The sequence below is a fragment of the Ambystoma mexicanum genome, chromosome 1p (genome assembly GCF_040938575.1).
Source record: "Ambystoma mexicanum isolate Mex_15411 chromosome 1p, UKY_AmexF1_1, whole genome shotgun sequence".
NCBI lineage: Eukaryota > Metazoa > Chordata > Amphibia > Caudata > Ambystomatidae > Ambystoma > Ambystoma mexicanum.
The window spans coordinates 282,751,360-282,776,868 of record NC_090921.1 but is presented as its reverse complement, the minus strand read 5'-3'; the positions used below and the strand labels follow the sequence as shown (position 1 = coordinate 282,776,868).

At 47.9% G+C, this 25,509-nt stretch overlaps 1 protein-coding gene across 6 annotated transcripts in view; it reads left to right on the top strand.

Moving 5' to 3' along the window:
* DAZAP1 (DAZ associated protein 1) overlaps positions 1-25,509 on the top strand; it is a 1,852,448-nt gene that overhangs the window by 1,014,028 nt on the left and 812,911 nt on the right. For 5 of the 6 annotated variants that reach the window (XM_069646753.1, XM_069646749.1, XM_069646751.1 and 2 more), the window contains exon 8: positions 1,927-2,077. The exons of the other annotated variant lie outside the window; for it this stretch is intronic. In XM_069646753.1, the coding sequence (XP_069502854.1) occupies positions 1,927-2,077 (151 nt within the window). The remainder of the gene's footprint in view (positions 1-1,926; positions 2,078-25,509) is intronic. 6 annotated transcript variants of the gene reach the window in all.

Genomic DNA, 25,509 nt, shown 5'->3' with positions numbered 1-25,509 from the left:
TTTAGTGTCCTTGCTTTTAAGCAGTAGTACTTGGGGATGTTTATTCAGAATATCCCAATGTCCATTCACGATCCCTGCAGTCAGTACAAGGGTATAAAGCCAATATTTAACTGGCCAGGGAGCATCAACAAGTTAACATATCTATGCCGCGGACACCCACCAGTTCCCTGGCGCATATGTTAACCAGACAGCATATTTACTGCTGTCAATCACTTGTTGAATTCCTTATACCTATAGATCACTTAGGCAGAACCTTTGACAATGCATGGAAAGGACGTCCACATCAAAAACCCACAGCTTGACTAGAATTTCGAACTGGCAACATGTCTAGTCTAGGTCATATCGATTTTAAGAGATTTTCACCTACTCATGCTACCGCTACTCTGCATAATCTAAAAACATATTGTCTTCAAAAAAGCCCATCCAGTACAGCTAATTACAGCTCTGCTTTTCTCGTGGTTTACAGGATAGTTCTTTCTTTGAAAAGAAGAATAAAAACATGTTTAGTTTACAGTTGCTTCAGTATTTAACTTTTTCCAGGATGAAAAGCATAAATGTTTTCATACTGTATCAAAAGGGTGCTGGCACACGGTAAAAGTGCTGTATGTCACCTCTCCAATTTCTCCTCCTTAAGCAAGCATTCAGTGTGCCAAGGGTCAAGTAAACAGAATGGCCCGCCTATACATACATGAGTTGGAGGCAGACAAATGTTTGAACATGTATAAGGACCAAGAGCTTTGTGTAGCTCATCAGGTTTTATTTCATGTTGTGTGGTATGGTCCTTTTTTAGCCTTTAACAAGATTGCCATGTAGCCCTTTGTGGGTGATGCTTACAGTTATGAATGACCAGCCTTTTTGCTTGGTACTTGAAGAACTCTTCAATTGTTTTTTATCCCTTTGCCAGATTTCAATTTGTTGGAATTCTGAACCCTGGCTTGTGACTGGGTACCAGGTAGAACAACTTTACAAATGTGGATACGTGTTTAGACGAGTGCACAAAAAAAGGCATTAGTGCTCAGTGTATGTACTCATTCCATGGAGGGGAAGATTGTTTTATTTTTAGAGAAGATCAGGTGGATATTTCCTTTTTTTTAATGCGTACTTAGTGTTCCAAAATCAGACTTTCAACACAGTATGAAGATTTGCTGCTGCTTCTTGATACAACTGTCAATTGTTCTATTACTTGCATGTTTTGTTTGCTTTTTCTTTTGTTAGATGTATTATAAGATTATCTTCCCACATCCATTCCCTCTGACATTATATGCAAGTTAATTAAATTGAGATTCTTAAAGAGTTAGCCTGGGGAAGGTAAGTCTCTATCTTAAATTAGACAATGCTTAAAACTATGTGGGTACACACACACATGGGTAGATAAACACACTGAGCAAACCTCTAAATAGTTTCTCAGGTATGAACTGAGTATTGAGGCTGGGAGGTGGCTTTGCATCACAAACATGCCCAGTGTTTACATAAAAGAATCTGTAAAGCAGAAGTGTCCTTTTTCTGTTGTGAAGTTAAAACAATGTGCTAAATACTTAAATACAAATTTATTTATACCCAAACGTTTGGGGCTGAATAGGCAAATGATGTTAGATATTCCTAGAAGTGTGCTACTGAAAGAGGATGTTGCTGCTTTACAAAGAGAACACATATGAAATGTTCACAGAAATAGATTTCATATTTTTCCTTCAATATTTGTAAAGTTATAGTCCCATGAATACCTAATCTAGAACTGGAGAAACATTTAAATAAAAAGCTTTTGATCTCAACGCTGCAAGTCTTGGCATTAGGGATTGAGGGGGATGCAGTCACACTTTGCTAAGTGTAGTCTTAAGTTTTAACAGGAAGAGGGGTTTATGGTGGTATCAGGGTGGTGGGGGCATTGACCATCAACTATTTGCCTACATTTCTGTTCTGTTTGTTTAGGTGGAAGTGAAACGGGCAGAACCTCGAGATAGCAAAAGCCAATCACCAGGTCAGGCTGGCATCAGCCAGTGGGGAGTCAGGGCTATGCCAACTGCCAATGGATGGGCCGGCCAACCACCTCCTACCTGGCAGCCGGGATACAGTCCGCAAGGTAATACTCTCTAGTGTTGGACCGACATGAATGCCTATGTAATCTGTAAATTTTAGAGTCAGTTTTATTTCTCCTCTCCATCTTTCAGGTAGTATTTAAGGTGTGGCAGGAACAATGGTTTGTGGTGAGGAGGTACTCTACTTGCTACTGTTTCATTCATCTTGCCTCGCAGCAAGCACGTCAAATCCTTTTGACATTGAACGTTTTAAACATTGTGAATGTGGTTTTAGTGCGACCTTTTACATTTTCACTTACTTCAGCATCTTTGACCGTTTAACACTGTATTTTTGTATTCTGCAACTTCCATCGATGGAGCTTTTTCAACACACTGGTGAGATGGGGTGGGAGCAGTTAAAAAGCAATTTGCAGTCTTTCTCCAATGCCATTGCTTGGGGCCTTATAAATCTAGTTGAAATGACAGGCTCACTTACACCTTGCTAAGTGCCAGCCGCTAGGGTATCCTAGGCTCCAAGAAACAAGCAAGCAACAATAGGCTATTTCCAAAAATGTATTGCATATTCCAAATATCTTTTAGCTCTCATTAATGACATGTCTGCCTTTTTTATTTAAACCGCTTTTCCGCGCAGCGCAGAGTCCGACACTGAGTCCCAGTCTGCCCAGTACTCTGTTCATTGTTCACTTGAGGAGCTGCAGCAACACAGTGTTTCCTGTCCTGTTTTTTTTTTTTTTACTTAAAATGCTTTCCCGTACGGAGCGCATCGCAGAGTCCGGCACTGAGTCCCAGTCTGCCCAGTCCGCTGCAGGCTGCAATGGTGAGCCATGGCTGATACACTTAATTCTGGTCGTCTGACCTGCTTTAAAACGCTCCAACAGTGGCGCATGATTAATCCCTGGACGGCGGTAAAATAGTCAGGAGATAATCACGGCAAGGTAAGCAAACAAACTGTTACTTTGCCGCTGGCTAAATTTGTCAACGCTCCTGTAACATCTCCTCTACACTCCTCCTTAACGCAGATGCCAAGCTCTGAGACCTTTTATCACGAGCGAAACACTGAAACCACACACACACACTCATCTTCTTGTCCCCGTAATCACTGCATAAACTGTGCTTCTCTCTTTGTCTGATCTGGAACCAGTATCTGCTTTGATTCTTGGAGAGTTAAACATGCTGGCAAGTGTCGACATTTCCGATGTGTATTTCTCCACTTTTGACATTACCGACGCTGATTTAATGGGCGTCCCGAATGTCGACGCTCTGAGTTGTATGTCAACCCAGATCTCTTCTATCTGCATTGGCGGTAGTACCTCTTCTGATCTTGTGAGACTTGTCCAGTCTGGGAACCTTGAGAACTCTGAGTCCGCTTGTTTGACAAATCCTGCAACTACAGCAAAATTAGGGACAGCTGGTGAAACGTACGACTGTGATACTTTTGCAAACTTGAAGACTGTTCACTCAGCATGTCCCCTGAAAAAGCCAAACCTGCTTACAACCTCACCTCCAGACTTGCCTCTGTCTCTGTCCGCTAGTCAGATCGGAAGCCTTGCCCTAACGGCTATGAAAGGGGCTGACAGTCTATTTCTCCAGCATGGGGTCTGGCATGGATTCACATACTTATGAATATTACCCATCGTCATGCTGGGAATCCTCGGTAAAGAAAAAGGGGAGGGGGGGTGACGACGGGATGTCCGCTGTGTCATCGCCGCCGTCATCGTCCGTCCCCGTCGCTGTATCCGTCGCCGTATCCTCTCTAGGGTCCGGCGAGGTGGATGAGGGGTCCACCGGTCTCGCAGGCACGAAGGGCGGAGCGGGTGGACTCTCCTCCGCTTGTTCGGAGGGCTTCCCGACGGGCCTGGATCTGGATCCTCCGTCGGGGTCCGTGGTAATCTCATCCTTATCTCGGTACATAAGGACTGGATCGCCAACAAAATGGCCGCCGAGCTATCCTGGGCTTGGGCAATGGCTGCGACGGACGGGATGGCCGCTCCACTGGGCCCTGTTTGTCGTCGTCGTTGCTATCTTCGATCACGTCAGCAGGGACCGTCCCCTGGGATCGAACCTTCTCGAACCTCTCGTTGAGGCCTATGGACCTTCCGTTGAGGCCCTTCTCGGTTACCACCAGTTCCTCCACAGAGGCTGATTCCGAGTCTGTAATGGCCACCGCCCCCCACCCCCTCTTTTTCAGCCGGGGGCTTCATGGGGGTCTTAGCGATGGGCTGGAAAGAGGAATCCCTCCGCGGTGACAGGGATACTCTGGGCCCAGAGGGCGTTTCCACAGGCGTAGTCTCAGCCGGCTTCGCCAGGGTCGCAGCGACCACTTCGGTAGAGGCCTTTGCCGGGTGGATCAAAGCCCTCACCACCTTAGGTGTGTCCTGGGCCTTCGCCTTGGGGGGAGGGTCAGCGCCTCGCTCCCCCTTCGAGATCGACCGGGTCCGCTCCAGCGGCATACCTGGGTTCTCGGACTTCCTATTCCCCGAACCAGAGTGCTGGCTCGTGGTCGAACGTGCTGGGGAAGTAGCGGCCTGCTTGGCAACCAAAGAGCCTGATCTTTTGCCGCTCCCGGTGCCCGCGGACTCGCGGTGCTTGGCCTTCTGTTGGGCCCCCGTCGCCGGGGTTCCCTCACAGGACTTAGAAGCCCGCTCAGACTTCTTCTTCGCCTTCTCACCTGCTGTGCCCTTCTCCAGCCAGGCGGCGAGGCGGGAATGACGATCTTGTTTGGTCCGTTCCGAAAGGTTCTTGCAGAACGCACAGTCTTTCTCCACGTGCGTCTTGTCCTCATGAAGGCAGTAGAGACATCGCGAATGCTCGTCCTCCTTGAAAACGTTCTGTAATCCGCATCCAGGGCAGCACCTGAACAGCTTGGATCCGGGCGTCGAGCTTCCCTTGTCCTGGGCCATGTCCGTTGAGGTAGGCCGCAGATCTTCCGGAATCCTCCAAGAAGTGTAAACTCGACAAAAACTTAACCCTTGAGGGGCGTAGAAGAATTCCGGAACGGGTCCCCGTTATCGGAAGTAGAAACGGTGGAGCTTGAGGCTCGATTAAACCGAAAAAATGAGAAATCTCCTGAAAAAGCGTGAAAACGCAGTAAAAAACTCGAGCTAAACACGAGGACTCCCAACACTTGAGCGTGCGGTAAAAATCTGAGGATGGCTGCCAGAGGCGGGGCTTAGGGAGAGGGCAGTCATTGGCTGGGGGCAGTATGACCCAGAGATCAGTGATTGTTTACTTCTAAGAAAGACAGATCAGAAGCGAAACTGATACTGATTTTTTCTTTACCGATGATTCCCAGCCTGACGACAGGGAATATTCATGAGCATGTGAATCCATGCTAGACCCATGCTGGAGAACAACCGTTACAGGTAAGTAACTTGTTCCTAATACATCGGCAAGGCCGGCCTACTCGTCCTATTGGACCTCTCGGCGGCATTCGATTTATTAGACCACGGGAAGCTCCGTGAAGCCCTGGGAAAAGCAGGTAACTGTGCCGAGGAAGCCATCAATTGGATATCCTCTTTTTTGGAGGACAGAAAATCCAAAATCACCTGGGGTGGACATTCCTCTGGCACGAATCCAGTGGATTGTGGCGTCCCTCAAGGTGCTAGCTTCTCCCCTCTCCTAATCAATCTATATATCCGTTGTCTCTGCGCCCTCCTTTCACAGTTGGATATTTACTTTACCAATTTCGCAGATGATACTCAACTGATTATAGAACTCAGCGGAGACCACACCACAGACAACAACAGACTCTCAACAATCTATAATACTATAGAAAGCTGGATGAAAGCCCACTGGATGTGTCTGAATAGTTCAAAAACAGAACTTATGACATTCGGATCTTCAAAAGCCTTATCCAGTCTAAGCCCAGCCTACTCATCATTTCTTATCAAGGACTCTAGCATCACAGTCTCAAGTAAGGTGAAAACACTTGGCATATACCTGCAATTCTCATTAGGAGCAGATGCTCAGGTCACTTTTCTTAAAAAAAACTGCCAATACTACCAGAGACTACTACGCCGTATTAGGCCATATCTCAACGTTACAAATTGCGCCACCATTGCTAGAGCTACAGTTTTGTCCCGACTGGATTATGGGAATGCGCTGATGCTCGGTGCAAGTATCTCTTGCATTAAACAATGCCTGATTATCCAGAATAACGCTGTTAAAACTATTACCGGGAAGTCCAAGCACAAGCACATCACCCATGACCGAATAGGCCTTCACCGGCTCGCCATTGAGGAGCGTATTAAATTCAAATCTCTGACACTTGTTCACCGCTGTCTTTTTGGCACGGCTCCATCATACCTAGAGAAGGAATTTATTTGGTATGAACCAAGCCGCTGTCTTATCAGCAAAAAAAGGGCTACTCAGTTAGCCACACTAGAGTCAAAGCTACTGGATTCGGGAGAGCTTTCCCCTCCAAAGCTATTGCGCTCTGGAACGAGCTTCCTGACAATCTCAGATTGGAAAGTAGCTACTCGCTATTTAGGAAGCAGCTGAAAACGTTACTTTTTCGATAATTCGTTACATATTCAGCACGGACTCTCTTGAGTCCCCCGTCCTCTCTTTTTATGTTGTCCTGTGATTTGTCCCCTCGTGTGCTTGTCGCGCCCTGATGCTTGCGAGCTTCGGCGCGTTATAAATATATAAATAAATAAAATAAATAAATAAATAAATATTGCTGGGACGACTGGAGTCGGAAAGGACGTCTCCACCATATCCATTATTCCAACGCACCAAGCCGGTTTTCCCGACATTGCCCCTCTGCAAACAACTGGTGGTCTCTTGATTCTGGGTGCTGCTGCCTGTGACTCTACTCCATTCTTGACCGAGCCACAGAATGCCTTTTCTCTGCCTTCTCCCAGGATGATTACACAGGCTGGGGGCCTCCAGTCTTCCTTGGGTGCCGCACAGGAGCGCCACACACCACATCTTGATCAGAGCTTGGCAGTGGAGACAAATAACTTGGAGCAATCAATAATTCGGGTTGTGTCATGCCCGCCCATTCCTCCTTACACTGCCTCTCTTAAACTCAAACAAACCCATTTTCCAATGCCGGCTAGCCCACTTTTGCTACTGTCGCCTTTCAAACGTCCAGATTTCACCAAAAATGTAAGCACTCCGTCAACGAATGGTCTCAAAGCGGCTCTCAAAATACCTGGATCCCGCAACAGGCAAGGTTCAACGCCTGCAAGACACGCCTCTAATGAGGGCCCTAATGATATCTGTCGTGGAGTCCGAACGGCTACCTAATGAAGGCTCTAGGTACAGCCTCTCTGCCGCAGCATCTACCCAGATTCACAACAACGTTTTCGCTGCCTCGTCCTTAGCTTTGATTCCCTTTGTCAAACTTTATGAATCATTAAATGAGGCCTTTCGTGATCAAGGTGCCATGTTGTCAAATCTGTCTGTGAAAATGGAACAAATTGACAAATTCAATGCTTTTCTCGAACATCAGATTCAAACTGAATCTGACTTAACCGTACAATGGCAGCAGCGGCTGTGTGACCTAGCCGCATGTCATCACTGCCAAAATGACAATTTAGCCGAAAGTCAAATGGATGTGTCCCAATGCCAGAATTGTGCCCAATGTGAACGTTGACTCTAATGAAAGTTCAGGATTTTCAGGTGACCTTAATCCACTCACCTGTGCTCCTGTGTCGATTCCTACCTTAACTTCGTTCACACACGAAGCAGAGCCTAAGCAAAGTCAGACTAACAAGCAACTAACTATGTCTCAGCCTATTCTTATAAATCATGTCCCTGTGAATCCAACAACCTCCACACAGGTGGCCAAACGTGGTGAATCATCATCCACCTCCACAGCAATTGCAAATATTGCTGTTGGATCGGCCGCTGGTGAAGTTCCATCTGCTCCTCAAGTCTCAGTCTACGCCTTCACGGACAGACCAGAGAAGTCTTTTACTTCCTTTTGCATTTTCACCGGTGCTGCAAAGCCAGCCACAAGCATTGATACTGATCCGACATCACCACAAAGGCACCGGCTGAAAAAGTTCTTCTAACAAGACCATCTAATAGAAGCAAGCTGTCAGCGCGTTCACACGCCAAACAATTAATCCGGAATCTTTCATCGCCTCCCAAGATCAGCTTGTTAAATCGAACTGGCAACGCCAAACCTTCAAAAACAGTCTTGGGTTCCAAGGATGCTTCAATATTAGCCCCTGGGAAAGGCAAGCCAAAACCCCCAAACAAACGAAGAGGAATAACCTCGGAAGAAGATTCAACATCCTCAACATCCTCATCTTCTCCAGTAAACCTCTGCGATCTGTCAACCTATTCGCACCACGACGAATCATTAGGTGCCAACAGTCCACCTACCGATCCTTGCCATCCTGTACTAGCTCTTCTTTCCTTGTTTAATGAGCCCCTGAACAAGGACAAACCACAAACTTCGAAGCTTACAACTGACAAAGTAGCTGGAAAAAAAACTGTGGTGGTGGACCGAGACTTAATGCCTCATGCTGTCTCAAGTTTAAATCCTAAACTGACGACGAACCAGCGAAACCAACGTGTACACTATAAATCTAGGGTTCACTCGACTAAAACTTGTGAAGAATCAACTCACATCCCGAAATTACGTCTTCAAAACATCCGAGCCGATGCCAATGAAGACAACCTAAATCGGACGAACATAATGAAGTTATTGAAGTGTGTGCCCTCCCTTCGAACCATCAACTCCGATGACATCAAGATCCTTGAATATGCCACAGAAAAATCATCCGATCAAGTTTTACTGCACATTCAGTCTGCTGGAGTCCGCTACACCATCTTGAAAGCCGCCGAAGACCTATTGTTTTTTGGTTTTGAAATCATGCTTAAACAACCCTGTCCTCAAAAGTGCCTCAAAATTTAACTGTTGAAGATAGATGAGCTGCCCTCAAAATGTGTTTCAAACTCAAAAACGATCCCTGCCCCCAACCAAAGTCTATCGCAAGGGGCGTTGGGCACAACACTAGCCATGATTGGAGGTGCAGAAATGGCAGTGTACAATCCTATCATGGAATACACATGGCTTCAGGCACTTATTTAATGACTTTGAGGCTTCTCTTGACGATGTATTTGCAATTTGTCTTCAGGAAACATGGCTTTGCGAAGCATAAATGCGTGATGGCTTCACTACCTTTCTTAATCCAGCAGTAAAAAAGGGCGACCACACTCAGGCTTATTAACAATGATATAAATAACTCAACGGTGGTCATCTTTTGCCTCAGCTAATCCGAATCCTTTTGTACAAGGTACAATCATCTATACCAATGACGAAGCAACACAAAATTGGAAACACTTACTGCTTATAAACGGGTATTGGAACCCTGTGAAAATCCGCACTACCAAATTTGTAAATGCGATCACGCAGCTAATTGATCAAGCAACTTTAGCCTATAACAACTTATCAGTTATCTGCTGTGCCCACTTAAACTGTTTTTGGTTCCACTGTGACATTATCCTTAACATCTAAAGGCGTATCCCAAACCATGCACTCTGTCAGAGGGCAGACCTGGGCAACAGCTATGTCAACTCGCAACTGTACGATGCTAAATGGGAATGTCAAAGGTGACGAGCCACCACAAGCTACCTGGGATCATGATGAGAGCCACAGTATTCTTGACTACATCTGGGTCTCTAGCAACGTTGAAGAAAAGATCATGGACCTTCAAATCCAAGGGACAAAGTATAGCGACCACAATCTCCTGCGACTGCGTTGTCTAATGGAATGGGCCCCTTTTGCCTCAACTTACCATCAGACAGTTACAATCAATTTTGATAGAAAATGACAAAAAAAAAAGCTTTAAGGGACCTGCGAATCGTTAAAAAAAAACCTGCCCAGAGAAGATGTGTATGAAGTGGTCAAAAGCAGGACACGACATCGCAACTGGGCCAAATCCCACGCCATTATCGATCAAGACCGCGCCGAACTAATGATGAAACTATAAGTATCAAAAAATACAAGAGAAATTTGGCAAATCCTGAACGCTGGCCACTTTTACTGTCCTGCTGTCATTATTAACAGGATTTCAGGCGCCGACTGGGGAAGGCACTTCTCCACAGTGTAAATGAAGCCTCAAGTAGAGCCAGCCGTGACAAGTAACTCGTTGGGCGTCCCTTTGGCAATGTCATCAGAAGAGATTGAACTAGCTATCCATGGCTTGAAAAACTGACGTGCCGCTGGCCCGGACCTGATAACGAACGTGATGCTCAAAAAACACCTGAAAGAATGGGCCATTTTCATTGGAAAGGCGTTTTCCCAAATTGCAATCTCCAAACAGCTTCCTGAGTCATGGTTAATGGCAATTGTTGTTCCTATCTTCAAGAAGGGCAATCGGGACGATCCCTCCAACTATCGCCCGATTGCCCTTCTAGATACCATTGGCAAGCTCTTTGGCTCGAACCTGCGACAAAAGCTGCTCTCTTGGGGTCAAGCTTCACAGATCGCAGACATACGCCAAACGGGTTTCACGAAAGGTGTGGGAGTTGAGGTTAACTTGCTGATCTTAACCATCTTGAAAGCAAATGGAAAATGACATCTAGCATTCATCAACATGAAGCAGGCTTTTGATAGCTTGAATCAGGGAGTGCTCTTGCTAAAACTGTCGAAGTGGGAAGGGCACAGCGGAAATTCTTGAACCAGTCATGGGCCTCCATGCCCAGACGTCTATACATGTCAGACTTAACATTAACAGAGAGTTATCTGACCCGATAAAAACGGAAAAGGGTGTTAAACAAGGGTGCCCATTGGCAGCTGACTTGTTTAAACTATTCTTGGGCGATTTGCCTGCACATCTTGATCCAGTCCACTGGTTTCTTCCAACGTTGAACAACATTCCAGTAAAATGTATTGTTTATGCGGACGATCTGGTCCTGATGGACCGTACTCAGATCGGACTTCAGCGTCTGCTCAAGAAACTCCATGAGTACTTGGCCGCCAATGATCTTTCGATAAACATATCTAAAACTTAAATTCTGACAATTAAGAGCCTGGGCACAAAGAAGGACACATCTTTCAGGTGGACGCTTGCCGGTGAAATCCTAAGCTCTGTGACCTCTATACGATACTTAGGGATCCAGTTTAACAACTCTATTTGTGAACATCCCTGGATCGCTGAGCTAAAAATCTGGATGACACGGCTTGCCTTGCAAGGCTCGAAGATCAACAAACATTATGGCAAGTTTTCCCTGGCACCAGTCCTGACTTTCTACCTCCAAAAGGTAGTTCCAGTGATCGTTTTTGGCGCAGAGGCTGGATGGAATATAAATGAACAGATCTGGCAGACGCTGGAGGGTCGATTCTGGCGTTACGTTCTGAAATTGCCACAGTCCACTTCCATGACAATGTTAAGACATGAACTCTCACTGAACTCTCTTCACACCAGAATTGTATGGACTTAATGCACCTGTCTGCTCCGACCTCTGCTTATCAGAATTTTGCAAGTAAGAGTAACAATACTCAATCAACTCTATTAAAAACATGGGTCAACAAACTATTTGCAATTCTGACTGCAGCCGGCATTACCCACCTTGAATTGTTAAACCGCCCTCAATGTGCAAAGAAGAAGTTTGAGTCCTGGGCTTGGATAATTAACCAACAAAGACGAGCAAGTGTCCACTCCGCCATCTTTTTGGGTTTTGGCGGTAACAAACTAAATGTGCAACCTCGATATTTGCTCTAAACGCCATCATTGTGACCGATTTCTAAGACTTTGTACAAACTCATTGAGAACGAAAGAAATTCTTTGGAAAAGACGTGATAAAATAGTGAATGACAATCTTTGCCATTTTTTTGTCAGATTACCAATGAATCTTCTAAACATCTAATAATTAGTTGCGAAAGAACTCGTAGCCAGCGTACGTTGCATTTAGGGAACTTTGCTCCCTGCGACGGTGATATGGAAGCCCTAGTGGTCCCAGATAATTTCAGGGAACAACATTAAATGTTGTTGTGCAGTGGTGGACTATATGGATATGATATTGAAAACTGAAGTTTGATTTTTTTCATTGATGAAGTCTTGATTCTAGTCAATTTAACACATACAGGTGTTAATCTGCCCAGTTTAGCTCGGCTGCACTTGGAAATCTGGGACATTAATTTGTGTGACTATTCGGTCACACAGACTACCCGTTGTTTGGAAGAAAATTTGAGATTTTCAAATAAAAGTTTGATAATTCGCGATTTAAACTGTAGTTTTTTTTTTCAATAAAAAAAAAAAGACTACGTTTTCTGATTGAAGCCGGGGCATCTAACAACAACATTGAAATACCGAATAGTATGCTATTTCGAAGGGATTGTGTCCTCCGACGTATTCCTTATCTTAGATATAAATCCTTCAGCTTTGCTGGCCTCGGAAAATTTTTTCGCCAGAGGGCGCTGCGCGTCGATGATCGCCGAGTCGATGACCCTCGACGGCCTCCGTGCCGACGTCGACGTCATCCTGCCTATAAAGGCCGCGCGCAGCGTCCGTTGCTCAGTTCCGTTTTTCCGCGCTTCGTTGTGCCTCGGAACACCGTTGCTCAGTTCTCGTCAAGATAACGTATATAATAACTACTATTTACCTCGATATCGATGGCATCCTCCTCCGACCCGACGACCCCTCGGTCCGGTTTCAAAAAGTGCCGAGACTGCGGGAAGAAAATGTCGTTGACGGACCCTCACAGGGTCTGTTTGTGGTGTCTGGGAATCACGCACCAGAGTTCGGAGTGTGAGGAATGCCTTTCCATGACGGCGAAAGCCTTGAAGGAGCGTAGGGGGAAGCTCGAGAGAGGTAGGTCAACTTTAACTTCCTCGAAAGCTTCTTCGGTAGAGTCGAGACGTTCGTCTCCTCACCATAAAAAACACTCTCGATCTAGATCACGAAGTGGCTCCCACCACTCGTCGACATCGAGACACTCGAAGAAGAGACGTAGGAGATCCCCTTCGTCATCTTCGTCGAGTTCTCCTGAGAGAGTTCATTGCCCCACAAAACGCAGCTCGCAAGCTGAGTGGGAGGAATTCAGGAAAAAGATGCTAAGCGTCTTCGAGAAAGCGGCCTCGTCCCCCTCGAAGACAGCTGAGGGTGATACCCCGGGTAAAAAACCCAAAAAATCTAAACGCCGCGAGTCGCAGTACCCGGCGGAAAAGTCAACCCGAAAGCGCCTCGAGCCATCGGGAGATAAAGCATCATCGACGCCATCGTCGAAAACTCCTTCGAAACAGAGGTCGGCGCCATCGACGCCGTTGTCGAAGGATTCATCGGCGCATCAGTCGATCGAGTCGACGCCGACGTCGACGCCGATATCGACGCCGGTGAAGGAAAGAACCACGGCTACTCCACAGCCAACGGTTAGACAAAAGACCTCAGACTCGACGCCGAGAACGTCGACGTCGTTCTCGAGCAGGACTCCGATCCTTTCGAGTTCTTCGAGGCCTAGTACACATTTCTCGACGCTTTTCACGGCGCCTTCGAGTACTTTCACGTCGGTGTCGACGACATCGACGTTTTCAAGGCCTGTGATGATGGCTCCTTCTGCATTGGAAATGGGGTTTATACCATTCCAAAAACCAATGTATCCCCCTTTAACCTCGATTTTTGAGGAAAGGGAGGATTCAGACCAAGATATTGATTTACAGAGGACCACATCACCAGAGCCAGAGACTTTCGCCTCTGAGGAAGGAAGATTAAAAAATCTTCAGGATGCACTTCAGGAAGCTAGTGGCTTGGACACTTCTCCTGAAGCAGAATTTATCAAACCAGACCCAGGAGAACATGCGGAGACTCCATATAGAGCTCTGATGTCTAGAATCATAGAATTTATGGGTTGGTCTGCACCTTCTCCTGCCTTTCAGCAGGATGACCTCACTGACATACTGGACAAGGGCCCACAGGAGGATCCTGTGGTTCCATTTCACTCTGCTCTACAGAGAAGGATTTTGACAAACTGGGAAACGCCAGAAATTATCCCGGCAGTAAATAAAAAACTGTCAACAAAATACAGGGTGGCTAGTTCTGACCCTGAATATTTGTCAAAACACCCTACTCCTGAGAGCTTGGTTGTACAGGCTGCAACCTCATCAGGCAGCACATCTGCATACCCCACTGCTCCGCAGGATAGGGATGACAAAAAGTATGATGCCATGGCTAAGAAGGTTTTTTCTGCCTGTAGCATGGCGTTAAAGTCTATTAACGCGACCTGTACGCTCGCTAGGTTCAGCCACACCCTTTGGGAGTGCGCTTCATCAGCGGCTGACTGCCTCCAAGAAGGAGAGGAAAGGGACGCATTTTTAAACATCATCAGGGATGGTAAAGATGCGATGTGCGAGACCCTACAAACTGGCCTAGATTCTGCTGACAGTATCAGCAGGGCCATGGCGGCAAGTACCACAATCCGCAGGCATGCGTGGTTGAGGAAGTCTGGTTTTGCCTCTGACGTGCAGACCAGGCTTTTGAATATGCCCTTTGACGGTTCTACCCTCTTTGGAAAGAAGGCGGATGACAGTTTGGAGAAACTGCAAACGTCCAAAGCAGCAGCCAAGTCATTGGGAGCTGCTATCCGTCAGAATACCTTTCGTCCTTCGGGATCATCGTGGAGAGGACGGTCCTTTCGTTACTATTCCTCATATGGAAGGGGCAGGGGACGACCGGCTCAAAGAGGCCAAGGAAGATTTACCCGTGGTGGACGGGGTAGGGGAAAGAAAGCCGCACCCGCAGGAGCAGGAGCCACTTTACCTTCGGCAACTGCATCAGCCGCTTCAAAACCACTCTGAGGTCTCCCCTCACAGAACACCAGTAGGGGGCAGGTTAACTCACCATCTGACGGAATGGCAGGCTATTACGTCAGATGCTTGGGCTCTGGAGACAGTGGCCCAAGGTTACTGCCTGCCCTTCCTACATATCCCTCAGAGTCATCCACCGGGGAACAACCCTTTGAAGCTTCCAGATCCGCTCCTCTTGCAGGAGGTTTTAGACCTGCTAGAGAAAGGTGCCATAGAACTGGTACCTGTAGCGGAAAGGAACAAGGGTTGGTACTCCCCCTACTTCATAATACCGAAGAAGGACGGAGGACTGAGACCCATCTTAGACTTACGGGAATTGAACAAATTCCTCCGAAAGGACAAGTTCAAGATGGTGACTCTCTCTCAGATCCTTCAGGCCCTCCAGCTTCAGGACTGGTTGGTATCTCTAGACCTCCAGGACGCTTATTTCCATGTGCCGATCCATCCCAGGCACAGGAGATACCTGAGGTTCGCAATTGGCAGCTCTCATTATCAATTTCGAGTTCTGCCATTTGGGCTAACCTCCGCCCCGAGGGTCTTTACCAAGCTAATGTCGGTTGTGGCTGCAAGTCTAAGGAGGGAAGGGATTCATGTCTACCCTTACCTAGACGATTGGTTGATCAGAGCTGTATCTTCGGAACAGGCTCAGAGACAACTAGATTATGTTTGCCACTTCCTTCACAAGCTGGGCTTCTCCCTCAATTTAAAGAAGTCACAGATGATACCATCACAGAGACTCCAATTCATTGGAGCAGTCCTGGACACTTCCCTGGGAAAAGCCTTGCCACCAGAGGTGAGGGCTCGAGATATTCTGCAGATGGTCATCAGATTTCAGAATGCCCAATATCTCCCAGCCTACGACTTTCTGAGGTTGCTAGGCCTCATGGCATCCTGCATATTCCTCGTGCCGGAGGCTCGCCTGAGAATGAGATCCCTCCAGTGGGCACTGAGAACTCAGTGGTCACAGTTCTCAGGAAGGATGACAGATCTCCTTCGGATCCCGGTCAAAGTAGCCCGAGACCTTCAGTGGTGGGCCTGTCGGGAGAACATCCTGAAAGGAGAAATGTTTTGGCAACCATGGCCGGAGATAACAGTAGTCACGGATGCCTCACTCACGGGGTGGGGAGCTCACGCCAACGACTTGACCATCAGCGGTCGTTGGTCTCCATCGGAGTCCAGACTACATATCAACCTGTTGGAGCTGAGAGCCATCAGACTAGCGCTGAAGGCTTTTCTGCCGTCTGTACGGGGAAGAAACGTCCTAATAATGACGGACAATACAGTGGCCATGCACTACCTCAACAAAAGAGGAGGCGTAGGCTCACTACCACTGTGCAGAGAGGCGATGCAGCTCTGGTTTTGGGCAATTCAGGAAGGAATCTCTCTATCGGCAATTCACCTAGCCGGAGAGAAGAACTTGACAGCGGACGCTCTGAGCAGGCAGAGCACAGTCTCTCACGAGTGGGAGATAGCTCAGGAAGTCCTTCAAGAGATCTTCGCCCTTTGGGGAACCCCTCAAGTGGATCTGTTCGCCACCAGTATCAACAGGAAGTGCGACAGATTTTGCTCAAGGGAATTTCCCCCGAGAGGAGCTCTAGGAGATGCGTTCGTAGTGGACTGGGAGTTCCCACTTCTGTACGCGTTCCCTCCGGTCCCTGTCATTCCTCAAATGATCAGGAGGTTGAGAAGGTTTCGGAAGACCATGATCCTAATTGCCCCGGATTGGGCCAGGAGAACGTGGTACCCGGACCTTCTAGACATGTCCATCTGCCCTCCAATTCGACTGCCATACAGAGAGGATCTTCTCTCGCAGAAGGAAGGTCAGGTTCTCCATCCAGCCATCAAGACCCTCAACCTTCACGCTTGGTGTCTGAAAGGTTGAGGTACAAGGATTGGGACCTTCCGGATGATGTTATGGAGGTGTTGCTTTCGGCCAGAAGGCCGGCAACTAAAACTCTATACCGCTGCCGTTGGAACAAATTTTGCAGCTGGTGCAGAGAAAAGAATATTGAACCCTTTTCTTGTGGTACACCTATGGTGTTGTCATTCTTACTTTACCTGGCTAATTCAGGCCTACAGGTTGGCACAATTAAGGGCTATCTCGCAGCGCTATCAATCTTTAAGCGCACTGCAGAGGAGCCTTCATACTTCAAAATTCCATTGGTAATACAATACCTAAAAGGATTAACTAATGTTTATCCCCCGAAACCTTTTCAAGTTCCCTTATGGGATTTAAACCTAATTTTAAACTTCCTAAAGGGTGCCCCTTTTGAACCACTACACTCTTGTTCATTGAAGCTTCTCACCCTCAAAACTGTTTTGCTAATAGCATTGACATCTGCTAGAAGGGTTAGCGAGTTGCAAGCCTTATCGTGTAAACCTCCACATACAATCTTTTACAAGGACAAAGTTGTTCTTCAGGTGAAGCCTAACTTCCTCCCGAAGGTAGTCTCGGAGTTTCACATCACTCAGAAGATTATATTACCTTCTTTCTACCCTCCTCCTCATCCGGGGAAGGAGGAAGAGAGACTGCACAGGCTGGACCCTAAGCGAGCCTTGAGCTTCTATATCAGCAGATTGGCTAAGATCAGACAAGCAGACCAACTCTTTGTAGGTTATGCAGGACATAAGTTGGGCCTTCCAATAACAAAACAAACCATCTCCAGATGGATTATTTTAGCCATTCTGGAGTGCTACAAATTGGCAGGAAAGGAGCCTCCTCAAAATCTAAGGGCTCATTCTACCAGGGGTATCGCAACATCCTCAGCCCTTCAAAGAGGGGTGCCAATTCGAGATATATGTGCGGCTGCCACATGGTCGTCCGCACATACATTTACCAAATTCTATAGCCTGGATTCCTCCTCTAGTCAAGAAACTAGATTCGGCAAGGCTGTGTTACACTCTGTCCATTCTGGAAGGGTAACATAACTTTTATTACTCCCGCCTCCAGTCACAATACCACTGCTATGGGAGTCTATCTAAGATAAGGAATACGTCGGAGGACACAATCCCTTCGAAGAACTAGTTACTCTTACCTTGTAACGTTCTTTCGATGGGATGTTCCTCCGACGTATTCCTTATCGACCCTCCCATCCATCCCCGCAGTATGACTTCCTGTGGGTTTGCAGCCTATGCTCCTTCAAGGTGATTAGTCTAATCCAAAAACATTACTGGGGACTACAAAACGGAACTGAGCAACGGACGCTGCGCGCGGCCTTTATAGGCAGGATGACGTCGACGTCGGCACGGAGGCCGTCGAGGGTCATCGACTCGGCGATCATCGACGCGCAGCGCCCTCTGGCGAAAAAATTTTCCGAGGCCAGCAAAGCTGAAGGATTTATATCTAAGATAAGGAATACGTCGGAGGAACATCCCATCGAAAGAACGTTACAAGGTAAGAGTAACTAGTTCGTCTAGGTGGTGGCGAAGCACTAATAAATATGCTACTACCGTGGTTATGCTTGAGAAACCAGATCATAAAGAAACTGATTTGTGAGGCAATGATGCCAGCCAGGCTTGGGCACCAACATTCTTCAGCATTGGATCTTTCATGGATTCACATGCTTAGAATATTCCCCGTCGACAGACTGGGAACCCTCGGTAAGCTTATAAAGCCGTTTCCCATAGGAAAACGTTTGACACTTTCGTGTCCTATCGACGTCTTTTTGGGCCGCGCACGCATGCCCCAAAAGGACAGAGGGTATAAATGCCCCGCCCCGCGGCTCCCTTCAGATTTCAACTGTCTTCAAAGTAGTAGGAGCACCTCGTGTAGACTATTTGGTTAGGTTGGCTGTGGGCAGACGACGACGGCGTCTATGACGGAGCCGACTATCGCTTCGTCGACGGAGATTCCGCAAGAGGCCTGGCGTCCAGAGGTATACGACCCAATTTTGCCGGAGACACTTCTGCAGCAAGACGCCTTGTCGGTGTCCTCGGGAGACGAGGATGTGAGAATAGCTGCCCCTGCAAACCTAGGGTTACAAGGCGTTACCAGGCCTCTCTCCGGGAGCATTTCAGGTTCTACCCCTCTGCTCAATCCACAGTCACTTTTGTCATTGGAAGTCTTATCCACGTTGCAAACGTTGCTGAAGACACTGGATGACAGACTACCTCGAACAGCTCCGGCTAGGTCGGTCATCGACGACCCGGGCCTGTCTAGTCGTCCACCGCCGTCCACCCCCGCGGCAGTGCCGCCGGATGCAAATCTCTCGCCTCCACGCCGCGAAGAAGGGGAACTGATGGATTCGGACTCGGACAGCAGAGCCTCATCAGTTGTCTCCCTTTCCCCCTCCAGGGATCCGACCTGGGAGTCCGAAGCAGAATTGGAAGCCCCTAGAAGCCCTGCTCAGCCGTCTCTCCCAGACGATATTGGGTTGTTTCACAACATGATGGCCGGGGCCTGTACAGAATTCGGGTTGGCCCAGGAAGAAGCGAAAAAGGACTGTTTTCTTTTCGACCACATGGGGAAAAGAAGGTTGGTGTTTTCAGTACCCATCCTGGAGCATGTGTGGAAGGAAGGATTGCAGACCATGCGCCACCCTTTCTCGGAACCGGCGATAAAGGGTCGTTTAGAGAAAAAATGTAAGGCCCCGGACTCTACTCCCAAGTGCCTTTCCTCCCAAGCAACTCCTGACTCAGTGGTATCGGCGGTGGCAGGGAGGAAGGCGAGGGCCCAGCACAAGTGCATGACCCCCAGGAAAGTGATGCCAGACGACAGGATGCTTTCGGCAAAAAAGCCGGTAGGTGCTACCACAGTGAAAGTGGCCAATTCTCTAGCCATAGTTGCCAGATACGACAGGGAGATGTGGCACCGACTGGCTCCGATACTGGAACACCTTCCGGATGAACATCGCAAAGCGGCTATGTTGCTGGTCAAGGAAGGTGAAGAGGCTTCCAATCACGCCATAAACATTGCAGTGGACCTCGCGGAGTCGGGGTTTAAGCAGGTGAATAACGGTGTGGTTCTCCAACGGCAGGCATAGCTAAAATGCACCAACTTCCGACCGGAGGTGCAGTACAAGGTACTGGATATGCCTTTTGAAGGAGACCTCTTCGGCGAGAAGGTGGACGAAGCCCTGAAGGGCATGAAAGAGGACTCGGACACAGCGCGTTCCTTGGGGGCCCTCCAGAGTGGTCAGAGTTTCCGGTCTTTTCGTCCCTTTAGGGGAGCATTGGGAAATTCCAGATTCTCGGCATCGAGGGACAGATCCTTCAGTAGGCCAGCATACCCCTCCCAGGGATACAGACGGGCTTTGCAAGCGGCTAAACGTCACCGGGACTACCAGGCCCCCAAGAAGAGAGCAGGTTACTCGTCGCCGAGGGATAAGCAGGCCAAGGACAAGCAATGACGGGCATCGGAACGTTCTGTGGGCAGAGTATAATGTTACATCAACGAATGGGAGCAAATAACAACGGATCAATGGGTGTTGGACACTGTAAGATACGGACATTCCCTGCAATTCAAAAACAACCCTCTGCACATTACACCGGCGTTTGTAGCTCAATCCCATCTGAGCGTGTTGCAGCAGGAAGTAGCACTTGTGGTACAAAAAGGTGCTATAGAATTGGTTCTGTCGTTACAAAGGGGTGAAGGGGTTTATTCCCGATACTTTGTGGTGAAAAAGCCAAATGGAAAGTGGCGTCCCATCCTGGACCTGCGCGAGGTAAACAAATCGTTGAAAAGCATAAAGTTCAAGATGCTCACGCTCCAAGAAGTGATCCGTTCAGTTCAAGAAGGAGATTTTCTGGCGTCTCTGGACCTGCAGGATGCATACTTCCACATACCGATGTGTTGTTGACACAAGAAGTTCCTAAGTTCACAGTACTTCCCTTTGGACTGAAATCTTCTCCCAGAAAGTTCACGAAATGTTTGGCCCCGGTGGCAGCCTGGCTGAGAAGGCAAGGCCATCATATATATCCGTATCTCGACGACTGGTTGGTGAGGGGGTCCTCCCCTATGTCGACGCACAGAAGTCTGCAAGCCACCATGAACCTCTTACAACGGTTGGGGTTTGCGATAAACTTCGAGAAATCCTCGTTAGCACCGTCGAGAAGCTTGGTGTTCCTGGGAGCACAGTTCGAGACCCAGTCAGGGTTATTGAGGCCATCCCTCGACAGGATCTCCAAACTCAGTCGATTGGCAGGTCAGTTGAAAATCAATACCAGACTGTCAGTGAGAAAATATACGTCGATCCTGGGTGCTATGGCGTCCTGCATTCCTCTGGTGGGCAACTGCTGCCTTTTCATGAGGCCAGTGCAACAGTTTCTGGCAGACCGATGGACGCAGGCCCAATGCCTCTGATCAGACAAACTGACTGTCGACGACGACAAGCTGCTACTAGCTCTTCAGTGGTGGAAAAGCGTCCAGAATCTATCCAAAGGAGTACTCCTACAGGAGCCGGAGTTTCGGTTAACCATAGTGACGGACGCGTCCCTAACTGGCTGGGGGACACACATGGGTGTTGGTCTCAGAGGGAATCTCTCCTGCACATCAACGTTCTGGAACTGAGAGCAGTGCGCTGGGCCCTGAGGGCGTTCCTGCCTCACATCAGGGGGTCCACAGTGAGAGTTTTGACGGACAACACCACAGCGATGTTTTACTTGAGGAAGCAAGGCGGCACACGATCCAGAACCCTTTCCATCGAGGCTCAGAAGGTGTGGCACTGGGCTCTGAAACACGATATATCCATCGTAGCTCACCCTGGAGTAAGGAACGAACAGGCGGACTCGCTCAGCAGAAACATGGACCAGATTCACGAGTGGGAAATAGACACCAGTCAATTGTCGAAGGTCTTCGAGAAATGGGGGTGGCCTCCGCTGGACCTCTTCGCCACGAAGAGGAACAAGAAGTGCGAGATGTATGCCAGCAGGTGGCCACAGGAAGGTTCGCTGGGGGAAGCGTTCTCCTTCCCGTGGACGGACAAGTTCATCTACGCCTTCCCTCAGTTTCCTCTGATACAGAGAACTTTGCAGTGGATACGCAGGTACAGGTGCCGAGTCATCCTGGTGGCACCGTGTTGGCCGAGGCAGCTGTGGTTTTCCGACCTGCTTCAGCGGATCATCCGATAACTTTCCCAAAGGATCCCAACCGCCTGACCCAGGACGAGCGAACAGTGTGGCATCACAATCCAGACAGTCTCAATCTCACAGCTTGGCTCCTGACTTTTCAGAATTTGGTGCCTTGAACATTTCCTTGGACTGTCGGAGAATCTTACAAGCGGCGCGAGCCCCTTCCACCAACAAGTCCTACAGGTGTAAGTGGAGAAGATTCTGTGCGTGGTGTCAAGGACAGACGGGAGTGCAACCTCTGAGGGTTACCCCGGAACAGCTTCTTCCGTATCTACTACACCTAGCAAAAAGCGGATTGTCCTTTTCATCACTGAAGGTCCACCTGGCGGCCATCTCTAGGTTCACAAGAAGGAAGTCCTCTCCCTTGTATAGCGACAGGTTAGTGAAACACTTCATGAGAGGTTTGTTCCGGACATTCCCTCCGGTTAAACGTTTCCCACCTACGTGGAGCCTGAATATAGTGCTAGCAGGGTTAATGAAACCACCCTTTGAGCCAATTGCCACATCATCGATGAAGTTCTTGTCATGGAAAGTGGCTTTTCTAGTAGCTATAACATCAGCTAGACGGATCTCGAAGTTGCAAGCGTTGGTCATAGACCCTCCGTACCTAAGATTTTTCAAGGACAAAGTGATTCTGTCGACAAGTCCTTGTTTCATCCCGAGTTCCTACTGCTTATCATAAGCATTCATCCATTGTCCTGCCCACCTTCTTCGCGACCCCCTCATCGGCTACGGAAAAGGTCCTGCATACCTTGGATGTCAAGAGAGCTCTAAAATTTTACCTTCATCGAACTCAACAACTTCGATCTACGCAGCAACTCTTCTTTGCATATGGCCCTTCGGCAAAAGGGAAGGCAATTTCAAAACAGGGATTGGCCCGATGGGTCTTGTCGACGATTGCCTTCTGTCATTCAAAAGCGGGAAAATCGCTACAAGGACGTCCGAGAGCTCATTCAACCAGGGCGACTTCGTCGTCGACGGCGTTGTGGGCAGGAGTCCCGCTGACAGACATTTGCCAGCCGGCAGCATGGTCAGTGCCTCACACATTTACCCGCCACTACTGCCTCGGACGACAGCACGCGGACGAGATACAAATGGGAAGAGCAGTCTTGCGACATCTATTTCAATAAGGTATATATATATGTGTGTGTGTGTGTGTGTGCGCGCATATATATATATATGTGTATGTATGTTTATGTATACTGTTATAGCTTTATATGGATATTGCTCTGTGTAGTGGCTATGGCACTCTTTAAATTTGAATCTTATGTACGCGTGGTTCGCTATACGCAGGATTGGGTGGGTGCCGGATTGCATTCACACCTCCTCCTTTTTTCAGGATCACTGCTGTGCCTTCTATTCTAAGCATGTGAATCCATGAAAGATCCAATGCTGGAGAAGGGAATTGTTTCATACCTGTAACTCCATTTCTCCAGCATTGGTATCTTTCATGGATTCAAATGCGCCCGCCGGCCTCCCCTAAATGCAATCGTCTTGTATATCTTGGTTTCACCCCATTCTGCTTTGGAGGGGTCGGAATCTGAAGGGAGCCATGGGGGTGGGGCATTTATACCGCTAAGTCCTAGTGGGGCATGCGTGCGCGGCCCAAAACGGCGTAGATAGGACATGAAAGTGTCAAACGTTTTCCTATGGGAAACGGCTTTATAAGCTTACCGGGGGTTCCCAGTCTGTCGACGGGGAATATTCTAAGCATGTGAATCCATGAAAGATACCAATGCTGGAGAAATGGAGTTACAGGTAAGAAACTATTCCCTTCAGCAGAGCTGCAGGCAATGCTTCACTACTGGGGCCTTGCACCTGCACATGGGTAGAGGTGTAACTCCCAATCCCAATGGCGGAGGATGCTACCATTGTACATTCACGGTTGTTCACCCAGAGAGTTATTGGAGGCTAGAAATGGAGTGACTCAAGTTGAAGATCGGCCCCCTTTCATCCGTAGTTGTTTTGAGATGCCTAAATGGCAGCACAAGGCCTGTAGCAGGGTCGTCATCCCACTGAAGGAGGACCAGTAGCGCAAATACTGGAGTGGCTGCCGAGAAAGGAAGCAGCAGTGTGCTTACTGGGAGCCTCAATAAACCGACACTGCGCTGATCCTGCAGGGCTGTGGCAAGGAGGATGATAGGAACGTGACATGCCTCTGGATGCACGTTGATTAGTGGGAAAATTGCGCCCGTGTGCAGTTAACTGCTGTGCTTGTGGTATGAAGGGCACAAATCTATGGTGCAGACTCTGTACTAGTGTGGGCTATACAGCGGTGTGAGAGCTGGGTTGGAGATACAAGTTGCCAACCTCATAATGTGGTCTAACTGCATTACTGTTTGCTGTGTGAGGACATTTGTTGAACATATATGGATTGCTGGGATAGGCCACATTTGCCCTCAAGAGCCTCAACTGATGGGCTCTTTGCTGCATAAAGTATGCGATTACCTACGTCGGGAGCCAGTGACTGAGAACACTAGTTAGGTGGGTGTATTGGGAGTTTCCTAGCCATTTGCTGAAACCGGCGGAAATTGGAGGGATGCAATGCAGGGGTTACTATTGAGAGGGGTGCTAATGAAAGATTCCTAGTTTCTCCTGCCCAGTCTGGAAGGCACAAACATTTTTTTGGAGTCGAAGACCTGGCATACCACAGAAGATTACCAGAGAACAGGAAGGTTTTTTGATTGTAGTTATGACAACATCTTTCAGGTACTGACGTTCCGTGTGTGCTAGGTGAGGGTATTTGATGTATGGCTCTATGGCTTGATGAAGCATGCTGTAGCTGTGACTGAAGTGTTTGTTCCACTTACCAAAATAGCGTGTTGCTACTTTGGCCAGTTGCTGTTTTTTCCTGAAATATATTCGTTTTGGTTTGGTCGTGGAAGGTTTTATGTAATGTCGATATCATTGATTACCTACAGAGCTTGAAATTGTTCCCTTCTCCTTCTCCCTCAACCCCATTTCTTGATTTTTTTGGAGTGATGGTTGGCAAATAGAAGGTTAACAGCAGAAGTATTTTTTTGTGCTGTTGTCATTTTCAGGCCGTACTCTGAGGATTTACAATCGAGGTGAGGCATTGATTTGAGTAACAATAGGTTTTGTGTTGCAATAGCTACTCCTGCTCAACTTTTCCCCTGCTTGGCCAATCCTTGTTCTGTTTGCTAGGCCCCATTACTTCTCTCTGCCCCAGCCCCAAACCCTTAATTTATCTTTCACTTCTCTGGCTGCTTACATGCCATGCTGCGCCCTCGTCTGTCAACGAAATAGAAACGGCGCCTGACCGAGCTCTCGTATCTCTTCCCTGGTAGAGATCTTCATTGTTTTTTTCCTATGGAAATTTGACATGCACGCAGCAGTTTTCCAATCACTAAAAAAGGCTATAACCCCAGCATTTATGATTGGGTACTAGCATGGTTAATAGGCAGATGTTTAGGACATGGCCGGTAAAGGCCCTCAGCCCGCACTGCACTAAGGCCTATCTGGCTCTCGCTAGTGGGCCTTTACCGGCCATATCCTTGCACACACCCAGTTGTTCATGCTACAGTGAACACATTAAAACACACCAGATTTGTTACATTTCAAATTTGGCATTTCCTCAGATTCTAATTGAGGACCCAATTTCCTTTTCCTGAGTCTTTAGTCTAG